This window comes from Bos indicus x Bos taurus, unplaced genomic scaffold, assembly GCF_003369695.1.
Source record: "Bos indicus x Bos taurus breed Angus x Brahman F1 hybrid unplaced genomic scaffold, Bos_hybrid_MaternalHap_v2.0 tig00000864_arrow_arrow_obj, whole genome shotgun sequence".
NCBI lineage: Eukaryota > Metazoa > Chordata > Mammalia > Artiodactyla > Bovidae > Bos > Bos indicus x Bos taurus.
In genome coordinates this window covers 7514-25013 of record NW_020867308.1, presented here as the reverse complement: position 1 = coordinate 25013, position 17500 = coordinate 7514, and the positions used below count along the sequence as shown (strand labels likewise).

General features: G+C 40.1%; 1 protein-coding gene across 1 annotated transcript; it reads right to left on the bottom strand.

Moving 5' to 3' along the window:
• Window positions 1–367: 367 nt before the first annotated feature.
• Window positions 368–14953, bottom strand: LOC113888671 (metabotropic glutamate receptor 7-like). Its single transcript, XM_027535706.1, has 2 exons — window positions 14751–14953; window positions 368–720 (listed from the first exon to the last, which is right to left on the bottom strand). The coding sequence occupies exons 1-2, from the start codon at window positions 14872–14874 to the stop codon at window positions 368–370; spliced, it is 477 nt and encodes a 158-aa protein (XP_027391507.1). The 5' UTR covers window positions 14875–14953.
• Between the last annotated feature and the right edge of the window lie 2547 nt (window positions 14954–17500).

Genomic DNA, 17500 nt, shown 5'->3' with positions numbered 1-17500 from the left:
TGAAGTAAAAAAACCTTACTGTGTTTGACTACAGGTGAGTTCCTGATGGGCTGTGCCTGGTGAACTCTGACATAACCTTGCACAAATAACTGGTTACTCACTCAAGGTCATGCTTTACAGAATGAAAGAGAGGTTATGGAAATTAACCAACACTGATATTACCCAGAGAACCTCAGTGTAAGTCAAAGTGACTCAGTAAAATGAATTAAAAGAAAAAAAAATCTACGAGCAAATAAAGGAAGAAAGGAAGGAAAATAATTTGAGCATGAGAAAGATCTCATGAAAGTATTGAAGTATTAGCTGGTACCTTGTTGGTTAAGCAACTTGAGCCTCAGTTTAGATGAGATGATGCACAGATTTGCCCAGTTCAGTCAGGCATGAACTCCACATGCATGCCCATCACCACCATCATCATCAATGCTCTCACTGTTGCATTATGATGGTTATCAGTCCCTACTGATGCTCTTAACAAGCTGCAAGTGCACTTGCGGATACTCATAAACATATCTGCCTCATGGAGCATATTAAAAACCTGCTCACTCATTTCATAGGCAAAGGAAGAGGGGCCAGCAAAACTCACATTGAGCTGAAGTTCATCTGTCCACTGTCCAATCAGTCGGTAGCCGGGGTTGGTAGTGTTCGTGGTCTGATACTGGAAGATGTCGTAACGCCCAGGGGCATCCCCATTCTTGTTAAACATGACTGGGGTGCCCGCACTACCTGGGGAAGACAAGACAGTGACAAATTTTATAGTTAAACAAGATTCCGTCAATCTCTTGTGCCCTGGGGAATAGTCTGAAGACCTAGTGATGAGCAAGGTAGCCTAGAGGTAGCCCTGTTGTTTAACAGGTTCCCCAACATGCTCCCTGAAACTCCTGGACAAGTCATCACTATGCTCTGTGAATCAGTAGATAAGGTGGGAAGACAATTTGTTTCCCCCTTGGAACAGCGCAATTCTTTAATGTCTTAAAGCATTTTATTCTACTTTGTCTTCTCTTGTAAGGAATAAAAATTAAATGCATTATTTTTCAGAGAAAATCTTAAGCTTTATTGTTGTTGTTACTATTATTATTTTAGTTTCTACCAAACACTAAATTGTGTATAAAGAATCAAGACATAATAAATATATTTTTAAAATGAAATACAAGAGAAGTGAAAAACAAGCTCAAAAGTTCACTTAAATACATAGTTGAATACTGATTGCATTTAAAAGTATTTTTGGCTGATTATTTCTAATTGGCTTTAAACGATAAGCAGCTGAAATGCTTAGCAGTTTGCCTGGTGAATGCTTAACAAACAATGGATTCTTTCTCAATTTTCTATTTGGGTCTTATTTGAAATGTCTATCTTAAGACTGTAAACAATTAGATAGTGAAGCCAATTTCAAAAGACTAATGCATTGTTTTGAAAAAATATATAACTTAAAAGTTGGATATGAGTGAAAAGTTCCTTAATATTAACCATAGGGAACAAGAGGCAAATCACATACAAAGTATAAAAGATGTGAATTTTAGTTACCTTACCAACAGTTAAAGAAGAATCACCAGAAGTTTATAACTGAGCATTATTTCACTCATGATCTCTGAGAAATAGGAAAAATAATACTGGCTTCAGGGTATGTGACTTCAGGGTATGTCTGCTCTGCCTATAAGTTAATACATGATCTATATTTCCAACAGAAAACAGTGCTCTATTTCCTGCTGTTTACAAGGAAGTTCATAGATCAATTACAGGCTGAAACAGAATCACTGAGAACATTTTGCTATTTTTAGGGGGAGGGGCCAAGTAAATCTTAGGTAAAGAGATGAAACACTTTCGATAATTCTCATTAAAAATTTTAAGATGCTGATGGTGGCAGAGCTTTGCATATGGCTAGTAGTCATTAGCTTCTACAGAACTTGGGCCAACATGGTATTTGAATTAATGACATGGATGAAAGAACTAAGGCATGTTAACTGAAAAGGAGAGAGAATGCTTGATCCAGTAAGAAAGGATGTCTTCTTCAGGAAGGGCTTCCCAGGTGGCACAATGGTAAAGAATCCACCTGCCGATGAAGGAGATGCCGGAGACTCGGGTGCAATCTCCGAGTCGGGAAGATACCCTGGATTAGGAAATGGCAACCCACTCCAGTATTCTTGCCTGGAGGATCCCATGGACAGAGGAGCCTAGAAGACTATGTAGAGTCCACAGGATTGCAAAGAGTCGGACACAAATGAGCACACACACGTGTGTACACACACCTCAGGGAGCAAGCATGATGCTGAGAGTGATTCCACACAAACGATCAATCAACACAACAATGAAGTTTCAAAAAGGGTCCAGAAAGTAGGACAATATAGCTGGTGACAAGAGGAATACAGAACTGCACTCTGGGCCTGCCAGCTACCCCTGCTGGAAGAGACGGGGCAGCTTGTAGACAGGGTACAGAGGCAACTAAAAGGAACTCGACACTATCCGACAAGTGTCAGGCACAGACTTTTATGATGATTCTGCCTATTACAAAAAAAAAAAAAAATCAGAGCTTGTGACAGGACGTATAATAGTTCCCCAGGCAGGTCCAAGTTCTAACCCCTAGAACCTGTGAATGTCACCATACCTGGCAATGACATCTTGTAGGTGTGATTGCATGAAGGATCAGGAGATGGGAGGGATTAACCTAGATAATCTGGGTGGGCCCAGTCTAATCACAAGTGGCCCTTTTAAGTAAAGCAGCAGGAGTCAAAAGAGAAAGGAGGTGAGAGGATGAGAACAAGAGGTTGGGAGGATGCAAGGAAAGACTCCTGAGTCCAGGAGAGCAGGTGGACTTCAGAAGTCAGAAAAACCGAGGGAGCAGATACTCAGAGCCTCTAAAAGGATCCAGCCCTGTCTTTACCATAACCGAAGCTCAGCGGGACCTGTATCAGACTTCCAAACTACAGAACTGTAAGGCAATAAACATGTGCCATTTAAGCTGTTAATACCAAATATATGTCTTGAATTTGAGCACACTCTGGGAGATGGTGAAGGACAGGGAATCCTGGCGTGCTGAAGAACATGGGGTCACAAAGAGTTGAACATGACTTAGAGACTGGACAACTGCAATCAAATATATGGTAGGTTTTAATGGTAGCAATAGGAAACCAATATAGACCTGGAGGACACAGAACAATAAACTTCCTAACTTTACGGGTGAGGAAGGCTACTTTAGGTTCAGAGATGGCAAGTCACTTGCCCCAGGTCCACTGAGCTCATTGAACTAGAAGAGTATACAACAACTGGCCTTGGAATCCACCAGAAAGGCTGTAAATCCCAGGTCTAACACTTCCTATATGTGTGACTTGAATCAAGCTATTCATACTCCCTCTACTTATTGTAAGTAATAACACCTTTGCCTACCAGGCTCCTCTGTCCATGGTATTCTCCAGGCAAGAATACTGGAATGGGTTGCCATCATTTCCTTCTCCAGGGGATCTTCCTAACCCAGGGATTGAACCCGGGTCTCCCACATTGGAGGCAGATGCTTTAACCTCTGAGCCACCAGGGAAGCCCTCAAGAGGTTAGAGAGAATTAAATGTAATAATGTGCACAAGGTGCTTAATCTTATGCCCTAAATGCTCAATAGATGGTCATTTTTTTAAAATAGCTTTCACTTTTATTATCATTTACTTTGCTGAAATGCATACAAACATGTGACTAATAATCTTTTGTGTGTGTATACATATATATTATATATATATGTATGTGTATACATATATATATATATATATATATTTGGCTGCACTGGGTCTTAGCTGTGGCACGTGAGATCTTCTATGTTTGCTGTGGTATGTGGAATCTTCTAGTTGCAGCCCATGGGATCTAGTTCCCTGACCAGGGATTGAACCTGGGCCCCCTGTATTGGGAGCATGGAGTCTTAGCCACTGGACCACCAGTGAAGTCCTCCCAGACTAATCACTTTTCCCAATGTATCAAAGTTGTCTCTTCTAACTGGCATTTAATTTAAATTTCTTCATTGGTGTACACATTGAAAAAAAAAAAATCTTCCAAACAGCAGGCTAGAATCCATTCTGGGAATGGGTGTTCATCTATGAGTAACACTGATTTGGTCCTAATAACTTGAATCAGTGGCTGAATCTGTGTGTGGCCAAGGGCTCCATTTCAATGTGTTTCTTCTCTGCTTCACCTAGACACTAGCCCCACAGTCCACAGAGACACCCCCCAAGCCCTCTCTGTGTAGGAAGCAATAGAAGTCTTATTATTTTTCAGAAAGACATTACTATTCAGATACAGCTGTTTTCTTTCACATTGGATACTAGGATTCATGTTGTGCTTTGCTATAATTCTGCAGCTTCTACTCATTAAATAATAGGATGGGAGCTTTTCAGAGTCTGTGAGAGGACAGGGCAAGAATATCAGAGGCCTGGGGCTCCAAAGGATCTCACCCTACCCAGTAAATATTCATGAAAAAGGTATAGACTGCCTCATCTCTCCCCCTCCTTACAATCCTTTTGAGGAGAAATGATTCTTATAGTGCCCTTTCCATACTCATTAAAGATCATTCTTAAAAACATATAAGGCAGAAGAGCTGAATATGTTGCCTAAGTGAGGTGTAATGCATGGTGTGACTCTGACCTTTTTGATGGATTCTACAATGCAACTGGCTTTTTTTTTTTTTACAGTCCCCCCTCACCCTGCCCTTTCACACACAAAACTCCCTTTTAACATCACCCCTGAACTGTTTGTAAGAGAAAAAAGGGGATTTGTGTTCAATGAAATCTGTATCAAAAAAAAAAAGGATCAAAAAATTGCAGAGGAAATTTATTTGATTAATAAATTATCAAAGGACAAGTGATTCCCTGCAGAAATGTCTACAAGGTATCAAGGCCAGAAAAGAAGTGTCCTAAGGTAAAGGAAGCAGGGCCGCTTGATCAGGTGGGAGGCTGAAAGGAGAGAATAGGTGACAGAACACATGCAAGGAGGAAATCTTCCCAATGAGAGCATCAGAGTGAAACTTTTCTTTTTTTTCTTGGATGGAGAATGATTTGGGATGTAGGCTGCTCCAGTGACAAAACAGCCTTTCGGCATCAAAGCACTGACCTGATAGGCTCTCTTCTCCTTTTGCCAACCCATACACAGGTTTCAAGCACCTCTACGAACAAAGCTAGTGGAGGTGATGGAATTCCTGTTGAGCTACTTCAAATCCTGAAAGATGATGCTGTGAAAGTGCTGCACTCAATATGCCAGCAAATTTGGAAAACTCAGCAGTGGCCACAGGACTGGAAAAGGTCAGTTTTCATTTCAATCCCAAAGAAAGGCAATGCCAAAGAATGCTCAAACTACCGCACATTTGCACTCATCTCACACGCTAGTAAAGTAATGCTCGAAATTCTGCAAGCCAGGCTTCAGCAATATGTAAACCGTGAACTTCCAGATGTTCAAGCTGGTTTTAGAAAAGGCAGAGGAACCAGAGATCAAATTGCCAACATCCTCTGGATCATCGAAAAAGCAAGAGAGTTCCTGAAAAACATCTATTTCTGCTTTATTGACTATGCCAAAGCCTTTGACTGTGTGGACCACAATAAACTGTGGAAAATTCTGAAAGAGATGGGAATACCAGACCGCCTGACCTGCCTCTTGAGAAACCTATATGCAGGTCAGGAAGCAATGGTTAGAACTGGACATAGAACAACAGACTGGTTCCAAATAAGAACCAAAAAGGAGTACTTCAAGGCTGTATATTATCACCCTGCTTATTTAAGTTATATGCAGAGTACATCATGAGAAACGCTGGGCTGGAGAAGCACAAGCTGGAATCAATAATGCTGGGAGAAATATCAATAACCTCAGATTTGCAGATGACACCACCCTTATGGCAGAAAGCAAAGAAGAACTAAAGAGCCTCTTGATGAAAATGAAGGAGGAGAGTGAAAAAGTTGGCTTAAAGCTCAACATTCAGAAAATGAAGATCATGGCATCTGGTCCCATCACTTCATGGCAAATAGATGGGTAAATAGTGCAAACAGTGTCAGACTTTATTTTTTGGGGCTCCAAAATCATTGCAGATGGTGATTGCAGCCATGAAATTAAAAGACACTTACTCTTTGGGAAGTTATGACCTAGATAGCACATTAAAAAGCAGAGACATTACTTTGCCAACAAAGGTCTGTCTAGTCAAGGCTATGGTTTTTCTAGTAGTCATGTATGGACGTGAGAGTTGGACTATGAAGAAAGCTCAGCGCTGAAGAATTGATGCTTTTGAACTGTGGTGTTGGAGAAGACTCTTGCGAGTCCCTTGGACTGCAAGGAGATCCAACCAGTCCATTCTGAAAGAGATCAGTCCTGGGTGTTCTTTGGAAGGAATGATGCTAAAGCTGAAACTCCAGTACTTTGGCACCTCATGTGAAGAGTTGACTCATTGGAAAAGACTCTGATGCTGGGAGGGATTAGGGGCAGGAGGAGAAGGGGACGAGAGACGATGAGATGGCTGGATGGCATCACCGACTCGATTGACGTGAGTTTGAATGAACTCCAGGAGTTGGTGATGGACAGGGAGGCCTGGCATGCTGCGATTCATGAGGTTGCAAAGAGTCGGACACGACTGAGGGACTGAACTGAACTGAAGTGAACATAGGTTTCAGAAACACAGCACTGATTTCTGTTCATTACCTTTTACTTCTCAACAAACCATCCTAATAGGGAGTGCTGACAGAAGGACAATGTGTATTTTGCAATTTGGGCAGGGCTTGGCACAAAAAGGGCCTCTCTGGGGGCTTCTCTGGTGGCTCAGTGGTAAAGAGATCATCTGCCAGCCCAGGTGACACAGTTTCGATCCCTGATCCCAGAGGATCACACTTGCTCTGGAGCAACTAAGCCTGTGCACCACAACTATTGAGCCTGTGCTCTAGAGCCCAGGAGCTGCAACAAAAGATGCCACCACGATGAGAAGCCCACGCACCGTAAGTGGAGAGCAGTCCCCGCTCACTGCAACCAGAGAATAGCCTGCACAGCAATGAAGATCCAGCACAGCCCAAAACTAATAAATAAAATTATTTTTAAACAATGAAAAAAGGGTCTCTCTGTTTCACTCACATCAACTGGGGCAGCTTGAAGGTCACATGGTTAAAGGCTGATGCTGACTATCAGCTGTAACCTCAGCTGGAGCCATGAAAGGAACACTCACATGCAACCTGTTTCTTAGCTTCTAGGCTTCCTCCTAACTTGCTAGCTGTGTTTGTAATACAAAAGTCACAAAAGAACCATGCAACGGCCCTATGACAGTTTATGGCTTAAAATTCACAGACTGCAACTTCCGTATTAGACACAAACTCACTCAGATTCAAGGAGAGGGGACGCAGATTTCACCCTTGATGAAGGAAAGGTAATTACATATTTCAAGACGATGACAAGAGATGCATCATCTTTACAAAATTTACCACAACCCAGTGTGCTTTCTGGAAAGTAATAACTAACTCTAGGTACAGACATACTTCAGATTAAATACTTCGCAATAGAGCAATTATCTATGATCATGCACCCATGAGAACAAATTTGGTAAATTTACAAATACTGACATCTGGTTGGATAAGCAAACGTTGAGATAACTAAAATTTAGGCTCAGGTCACTGCATTCATGAGGGATGCAGGAAAGATGGCTAGAAGTCATAAAGACAAACTTAGCCATCTTTTCTGTTGGTACACAAGAGGAGGTTAAGTGCTTGGTGAAGATGTAGCAATCCTTTAGAGCATTCTATTATCACTTCCTAAATTGACGTTTCTGTAAATGTGAAGGTTGAGGTTATTAAACTGTACTGCAAAAACAAATCCCAGGGGTATGAAAAATTCTGTACTGAAGTAACAGAAGAGCACAACTAAGCTTACTATGATCAAGAAACATCAATATTTTTCTAAAATATGCAAGAGAGGTGACATTTTTCACAAAAAAGAATCTTAACTTATAGGTCTGTCTCTGTCATTTGCTAGCTGTAAAGTGTTGGACAAATATTTTCTCCTCCCTAGCATCTGATTAATTTGTCTAAAAGTCAGGACACTGAATGAGTACAAAAAGTCAAATTTCTTTTCACCCTAATAATTGCTCAATTAAAGTGACATGAAAGCCACTTAACTAAATCTAACAGTTTTTTTTTTTTTCCTGCTTTATAAAACCGTTGAGCCCTGCTATTAACAAATGTCACACGGCCCTGGAAGTCTCCTGCCTGTCCACGTGGCAGAAAGAATTTCCTCAGAGAAAGGAGATTGTGTTGACATCAGAGCATGATTACAATGACAACAGAGAAAGGGAACGAATTGGCCCTGCCTGTGCTCTCCCACAGAGTCCGTGTTCCATGATGGAATAGCAGGAATAAGCCATTTCTCTCAAACACTTAATTAAAGTCAAGAAAGCAGGCCACGGAGTTAGGTACCCGAGGTAACAATAACAGCATCATCACTACAAAACCATGTGGCTTTAAACATCAAGATTCTTAGTTTCTCTATAAATTAGTTTATCTGTTGAAAAAAAAAAAAAAAAGAAGGAAAATAACTATACCTAAGCCATCTGGGATTATAAATATTAAAGAAGCCAGTATACAAAAAAGCACTTAGAACAGTTTCCGGCACATAATATTTATTTGGGACATAGACCCTGAGTCCAGTCAGTAACTCAGCAATTCTGGCTCATCAGCGGGTAAGACCATCTTAACTAAATGAGTCTACAAGCACTCTACAGAAGAAGAATCAGATGAGAATTACCGAAAATATTCTCAAAATGACCTATTTTTTTTTGTTACTGGCCTCTGAATGGTGATGTTTATCTATGGACCAGAATACAAAGCCTAGCAAATGATCCCAGGATATATGATGAAATTTATATGTACCTGGTTCTGGGAAAATTATATATTTTAGGAGATTCTGTATGATGAGCAAGAAAACTACAAAAAGAAGGTGATTTGTAGTTGAATTATTTTTCTGGTTGTATTCACAGTCAATTTTGTCTCCATCTCAGCTTGGAAACTGTTGGTTCCCAAACTGGATATGATTTTTCTTCACCCTGATGCTAAGTAACTCCTGAAAGATTGATTCAATATTGTGGGTTTAAATGGGTTATTATTTAAAAGAAGCAAGAAGATTTTTTAAACCATAATTATCTAAACCAGGAAATTAACATTGTTATCATGCTACTTAAAACTAATCAACAGATGTTCTTAAAATACTTCATATCTTTTTTTGGTTTAAGATCAATGTTTCCACATAGCATTTAATAGTAATGTCTCCTAAATTCCTTCCAGTCTGGAACAATTCATCCATCTGTCTTTCTCCTGACCTGGACACTTTTGAAGAGTATGAGCCAGTTATGTTTTATGGGACCTAATTAACCTTAAAAGCTTCTGCACATCAAAGGAAACTATTAGCAAGGTGAAAAGACAGCCTTCAGAATGGGAGAAAATAATAGCAAATGAAGCAACCGACAAACAACTAATCTCAAAAATATACAAGCAACTCCTACAGCTCAACTCCAGAAAAATAAACGACCCAATCAAAAAATGGGCCAAAGAACTAAATAGACATTTCTCCAAAAAAGACATACAGATGGCTAACAAACACATGAAAAGATGCTCAACATCACTCATTATCAGAGAAATGCAAATCAAAACCACTATGAGGTACCATTTCACACCAGTCAGAATGGCTGCGATCCAAAAGTCTACAAATAATAAATGCTGGAGAGGGTGTGGAGAAAAGGGAACCCTCTTACACTGTTGGTGGGAATGCAAACTAGTACAGCCACTATGGAGAACAGTGTGGAGATTCCTTAAAAAACTGGAAATAGAACTGCCTTATGATCCAGCAACCCCACTGCTGGGCATACACACTGAGGAAACCAGAAGGGAAAGAGACACGTGTACCCCAATGTTCATCGCAGCACTGTTTATAATAGCCAAGACATGGAAGCAACCTAGATGTCCATCAGCAGATGAATGGATAAGAAAGCTGTGGTACATATACACAATGGAGTATTACTCAGCCATTCAAAAGAATACATTTGAATCAGTTCTAATGAGGTGGATGAAACTGGAGCCTATTATACAGAGTGAAGTAAGCCAGAAGGAAAAACATAAATACAGTATTCTAACGCATATATATGGAATTTAGAAAGATGGTAACAATAACCCTGTGTACGAGACAGCAAAAGAGACACTGATGTATAGAACAGTCTTATGGACTCTGTGGGAGAGGGAGAGGGTGGGAAGATTTGGGAGAATGACATTGTAACATGTAAAATATCATGTAAGAAACGAGTTGCCAGTCCAGGTTCGATGCACGATACTGGATGCTTGGGGCTAGTGCACTGGGATGACCCAGAGGGATGGTATGGGGAGGGAGGAGGGAGGAGGGTTCAGGATGGGGAACACATGTATACCTGTGGTGGATTCATTTTGATGTTTGGCAAAACTAATACAATTATGTAAAGTTTAAAAATAAAATAAAATTAAAAAAAAAAAAAAAATACCCTTCAATTTGGATGTCTGATGTTCCTTCATGATTAAATGGAGGTTATATATTTTTGGCAATAAGACCTCAGAAGTGATGCTGTAACCTTTCAGGGTATCTTTTTAAAATTAATTTATTTTTGTTAAAGTATAGTTGATTACAATGTTGTGTTAGCTTCAGGTATACAGCAAAGTGACTCAGATTTATATACATAGCTTTTTTCCCATATAGATAATTACAAAATACTTAGGTCCCTGTGCTATAGTAAGTCATTGTCCATTATCTATTTTATATATAGTAATAAGTGTATATTATTCCCAAATCCTAATGTATCCCCTCCATCACCTTTCCACTTCAGAAACCATAAGTTTGTTTTCAAAGTCGGTCTCTGTTTTATAAATAAGTTCATTTGTATCATTATTTTTAGATTCCACATACAAGTGATATCATATGATACTTGTCTTTCTCTGTCTCATTTGCTTCACTTTATATAATAATCCCTAGGTCTATCCATGTTGCTGCAAATGGAATGGTTGCACTTTTACAGCTGAGTAATATTCCATTGTACATATCAATATATCTACCATGTCTTCTTTATCCATTCACCTGCTGATGGGCATTCAGGTTGCTTCCATGTCTTAGTACTCTAACAGTGCTGCAATAAACATTCATGTGCATGTATCTTTTCAAATTATGGTCCGTCTAGTCAAGGCTATGGTTTTTCCTGTGGTCATGTATGGACGTGACAGTTGGACTGTGAAGAAGGCCGAGCACCGAAGAATTGATGCTTTTGAACTGTGGTGTTGGAGAAGACTCTTGAGAGTCCCCTAGACTGCAAGGAGATCCAACCAGTCCATTCTGAAGGAGATCAGCCCTGGGATTTCTTTGGAAGGAATGATGCTAAAGCTGACACTCCAGTACTTTGGCCACCTCATGCGAAGAGTTGACTCATTGGAAAAGACTGATGCTGGGAGGGACTGGGGGCAGGAGGAGAATTGGACGACAGAGGATGAGATGGCTGGATGGCATCACTGACTCTATGGACGTGAGTCTGAGTGAACTCCGGGAGTTGGTGATGGACAGGAAGGCCTGGCGTGCTGCGATTCATGGGGTCGCAGAGTCGGACACGACTGAGCGACTGAACTGACTGACTGACTGGATACATGCCCAGGGGTGGGATTGATGGATCATATATTATAGTAGCACAATTTTTAGTTTTTTAAGGAACTTTCATACTGTTCTGCACAGTAACTGCACCAATTTACATTCTCACCAACCGTGTAGAAGGATTCTGTTTTCTCCAAAAACTCTCCAGCATTTATTATTTGCAGACTTTTTGATAATGATAATTCTGACTAGTGTGAAGTGGTACTCACTGAAGTTTTGACTTATATATCTCTCATGATTAGCAGCATGTGATGCTGTTAAGTCTCATTATTGGTGACATTAACCTAGATAACTTGGTTAAGTACTGTGTTCCAGGTTTTTCTACTTCAAAGTTGCTCTTTTCCCCTTTGTAATTAATATGTTCCATGATGAATGACACTTTGATGCTATGAAAATATCTTATTTCTCATCTTACTCTAGCCCCAGAATTTTAGCATCCATTGATGATTCTTACCTTAAGTAATTATTACTGAGGTCTTTGGTGAATTTCATATCTCCATTTTTGCATCCTCCCATCATGTTGTCCCTTCTCCCGCATGTATGTGTTCAATTATTTATTTCTGTGAGCATGAACTCATTGATATTTATTATATTATATCAGTTAAATCCATTATTGGTCTAGAATTAGCTGGTGGGATCTTCTTTAAGCTGATTCCTTTGCCCCTTCGACATGGTCCCATCAATTTTTGAGCACTTTCTTACTTTGTGGCGCAACATGGTTTCAAGCTCATCTTCTACTTGCCCTGCTCCGGCCCCTGAATTAAGAGTTCCACTAGAGATCCCTAGCTCTATTTCGTTGGAGAATGGTATTTATAAATAAGATGCGAATGAAGGTGCAGTTATTTCTATCAGGATGTCATCACTCCTAGGCACTCTCAGTGGACAGAACTAACAGTAGAGGTTTGTGCGCATACAGACGTAACCCTATCCATTTCTGTATCTCTCCGACTGTGTGCGTATACTGCATGTTGGTATAGTCAACACAGTGTTACTTTAATTTTCTCCCATCCTTACTAGTCATTTCTCTCCCTGACAATGAGACACCTGATGCTCATTATCTGCAATATTTTTTATTAAATCTCTCAGTTCTCTTATGCACATAAATAAGCCTCAGAATTGTGGGGAAAAAACATACTAACTTCTAGCTACTGTGCACTATCTGTGTACTACTCTTCATATCTTCAGACTGACAGTATACAGTGATATACTGTCTTCAAAAATTACTTGCATTCTTTTTTTCCCTCACTCCCTGCAGTATGGTTACATTATTCATATGCAATATATTAGGTTTATTACTGTATAAAATTTTGCATTATCCCATGTAGAGATTACTTTTTTAATCAAGATATAATTGACATTCAAGATGGTTAATTTTATGTGTCAGCTTGACTGCAGAAGCCCTGACAGCTGGCAAACTTGATTTCTGTGTATATATGACATTGTTCCTGGAAGAATGGTTAAAGTGAATAAAGAATTGTTGAGTTGCTGAACAGAATGAAGCAGGTGACCCTCCCCAATGTGGGCTGGCGCCACCCAATCCCTAGAAAGTATGACTAGAACCAAAGGCAGAAGAAGGGCAAATTCACTCTTTCTGCTTGAGCAGACACCCATCCTCTCCTGCCTTCAGACATTGGTGCTCCTAGTTCTCTGGCTTTCAGAAGCAGATCAGAACTTACACCACTGACCCTCTGACCCCAAGGCCTGTGCACTTGGACTAAAGCACCCCACTGGTTCTCTGGTTCTCCAGCTTATAGGTGGCAGGTCGTGGGGGCATGTCAGTCTCCAAAACTGTGTCAGCCAATGCTCATTATAAATCTCCTATTATATTCCTCACTCATCTCTACTCATTTATTTAATTTCTGGGCTTCCCTGGTGGCTCAGAGGGTAAAGTGTCTGCCTGCAACGCAGGAGACCTGGGTTTGATCCCTGGGTCAGGAAGATCCCCTGGAGAAGGAAATGGCAACCCATTCCAATACCCATGCCTGGAAAATCCCATGGACAGAGAAGCCTGGTAGACTACAGTTCATGGGATCGCAAAGAGTCAGACACGACTGAGTGACTTCACTTTCTTTCTTTATTAATTTCTACCAAAGTATTATACCTTGAGAAATAAGTTTCTAATATGAGATTTTGGTGTTACAGAAAATGATAATCATTATTTCAATTAACTTGAGCACATAGAGAACTGGCCCTTCCTTTTCCTCTTATTACTGATGTTCACCAAGGAAAAATTTGGCAAAAAAAAAAAAAAACTTCTGTTTTAAGAAAAAGAGGGTAAACCATGAAAGTGCAAGTGAAGTCGCACAGTCATGTCTGACTCTTATCAACCCCATGGACTGTAGCCTTACAGGCTCCTCTGTCCGTGGGGATTCTCCACGCAAGAATACTGGAGTGGGTTACCATTTCTTTCTCCAGGGGATCTTCCCGATTCAGGGATCGAACCTGGGTCTCCCACATTGCAGGCTGACTCTCTACCCTCTGAGCCACCAGGACAGCCCCAGGTAAACTATAACCCTCCCCAATTTATTTATTCATTTGCTCACTCACTGCTAAATAAGACATTTAGGATTTATACAGTCATTTGAAACGATATAATCCACATACTCAAGAGTAAACTGTAATCTGACTACTTAACCGATGAAACCAGAATATCAGCACTTAGGATTCCAAAAAAGCCTGGAATAGAGATGTTTAAATACGTTTAATGAGCGCAAGCAAAATATATCACATGATCAAGATATTGGAATTTTGAAATATTTGTTTAAAAATATACCAGATGATTATGACAAATTTCTGTCTTGCCAAAAGACTTAAATGCCACCAAATTATGTATCACCCAGAGTTATACTATTGGATGTTCTGGTTATCTGGTTTACCACATATCAGCATATTAGAATATTGGTAAATATATAAGAGCATTAAAATCATACTTGCCATAATGTGACTTCTTAGATTCATAAAGTACTTTGGTACCAATGCTTCACTGTCATTATGAGCAGTTTTACATATAATACTTTAGACATACTAGAGTTGCATGGCATTCTCTAGGTGTTGTTTTTCTAAAACATAAACTCCCCATGTCAGCCTGAGGGGGATAAAAAAACACGGAGACTCACCATTGAAATTCACATTGCGGATATACTTCAACAACTTCTTGCCCCCAGCTTGCTCCATCTCTGGACAGACACCCCGGTAGTCAGCACAGAGATCCTTGTTCATGTGGTGAAGGGCGTGAGCCATGGCATACACCGCGTCAATCACAAACTGAACTTTGCCCTCCTGCTCATAGTTGGAGTCTTTCCCAATTCTCTCCTGTCCTGCACATGGAAACAAGGAACACACACAAACACTGGTGTTGAGGAGAATGTTTCAATTTGCATTTACTTTCAACTCTGCTTAAAGAAAGCAATGCTTTGAGGAACACAGTCCTGCAGGCCACATTTCTACATTTGGCTACCATGTTGGGTTGCTTTGATGGTTTTGGGTGTTTGACTTTGGAGTTCATTCCTGGCTATTTGTTCATTACTGGAGTTCATTACTGGGAGTTCATTTCTGATATATTTGATAGATCTCAGAAGCAGCACTTCTAATGATCACAATCACAACCTTTGTAATAAGCCAACATTCTTTCTAAAACACAGTGGTCCCAGAGAGTCAAGGGATTAATGGGATTAGAAGCTGGGCCACCACATTCAAATCTTCAAAGCTCACTTATTCTAGAAGGGGATGGACCAAAAAAAGTAAGAGAAAACTAACTAAATACTACCCCGGAAATCACTACCTTCTTCTATATACCTGCCCTTCTTCTTGTGTTGTCTGTCTCAGGTTTTGGTATTACTGGCAACTCAGATGCTCAGGCTGGAAACCCTGATGTCTTTTTTTTTTTTTTAATTCTTTCTTGTCTCTTAGTCCACCCTCCTACATACATATATCTAACGAATAGCCAAAATCTCTTAAAAGTGAACAGTTTTGGCCACACTACAAGTGTCCCATTTCTGCTTCGTCTCCAATCAGGACACAATGCCAGGTGTCCCTCTTCATTCACTCATTCTTCCATGTTCATATTTCCAAACCACAGAGCTAAACACTTCACCCTCATGCTCAGAATTCTATAATGATTCTTCCCTGCCTGCAAAATGAAATCCAAATGCTTTCCCTTGACAATGGAGGATAGTCATCACTTTGTTCCTCTCTGCCTAGTAACAGTAAGAACCAGCAGTGATTAAGTGCCCTCCACTGTGCTGAAAGCTTTTATATACATGATTTTTTATTTTATCCTCACTTTGTGACTTAAATATCGTTAGTCCTCATTATACAGATGGGAAAGCTGAGCCTCACAGAAATGAAATCACCTTCCCAAGGTCATGTATGGGAATAGCAATGATAACAACCCCCGCTTCCAGAACCCAGAAGCAACATTTCTCTGACTTCATTGGCCCTACCTCACCTTCTTCCTAGAATTCACAATCTCACTCACACACACACACACACACACATTTTGGGAAGATTCCCTGAAGGAGGGTGTGGCAACCAACCCCAGTATTCTTGCCTGGAGAATCCCATGGACAGAGGACCCTGGCGGGCTACAGTCCATAGGGTTGCAGAGTTGGACACGACTGAAGCAACTTAGCATACAGGCACGCACACATATATATTTTGCTCCAGACAAGTATGGCTATTTTTCCTGTAAACATCAACTCTAATATTAAGTTATCTTTGCTCAAGCTCTTTGCTTTGCCAGAAATGTCCCTCCTTGCTTTTGCTCATCATAATTTAATTCTCACTCCATGGCATAGTACAATTGTTGCTTATACTTAGCTTCTTGATCACAAAGATCTTCATTAAATGTTTCAAATCTTTATAATCAAATTAATAGTATCACTGCATTTTAATGCTTTACCAGACTGTCCTTTCCTTTTCACACCCATTACATTCCCAGCACTGAACACAGAATTTATATCTGATAGATTCTAAAAAACACTTGTATTAGTCATTTGTTAAGTACATGATAATACCAGGAACTCTCTTTAGACCTCCCAAACCTCTACAACAAATAGTTAACCACAGACTGAGTTTCACTTTCACAGCAGCACTGCCTAGACTATTTTCAATGACACATTTGTGTAGGAATGAAACAACAGGGATTCTACAATCCCAGTCCATTCCCCTACAAAACAGAGTGCTCCCCACAGCCACTGTGTTCAACATTACCTGATTTCTTTACTGAGAGATTGTTTCAGAGTATTTACCATAAAGTATAATTTCCAAGGTGGAAGTTCAGAATTTCCCCAAATTATGTGAATTCGTATTTTTGCTTTACAGAGCACACGTTAGTATCTCAAATGGCAGACACTTCTGTGTTTCATATGTATACCATTCAAGTACCAATCAACCTTGTGCTCACTGCTCTTCACTGGGTCTAGACCTGTGCAGTGTGTTTAGAGCAGGGATCTGTTTGGGAGAAGATACAATCTGTCATGAATCCACACTGCTCCCTCCAATTCAAATTCTGGACCACAGGGTTTTTGCTTATCTCGACACCCTTACACGTCTGCCTCTTTTTTTTTTTTTTTTTTTTAATGAGGAAAATCCTGGTTTCTTAATGACACCATTACAACTATTTATTTCCTCAATTCTGTAATAAACAGGTAACATTCTTAGAATAATAATCATGCTAACCAACAGTCTAAAAATGTAGTGCAATGAACAGCCTTGGAAAATGTGTGTTTCTCAGTTCTTATCTGAATATTTGGTCATTTAGTCTGAGAAAGGCGATTGCTGTGCTCAAGAGTTTTTTGCTAAATATTGGCAAATTCCCCTCTAATGGGGGTTGCACTAATTTGCTCTCCCACGAGCAAAGAGTGAG

Excerpts from the sequence above, each read along its gene's own strand:
- LOC113888671 (XM_027535706.1), bottom strand. The coding sequence starts at position 14,874 with ATGGCTCACGCCCTTCACCACATGAACAAGGATCTCTGTGCTGACTAC. Across the intron at positions 721-14,750 it reads CCGCAATGTGAATTTCAATG|GTAGTGCGGGCACCCCAGTC; the intron begins GTGAGTCTCCGT and ends TGTCTTCCCCAG.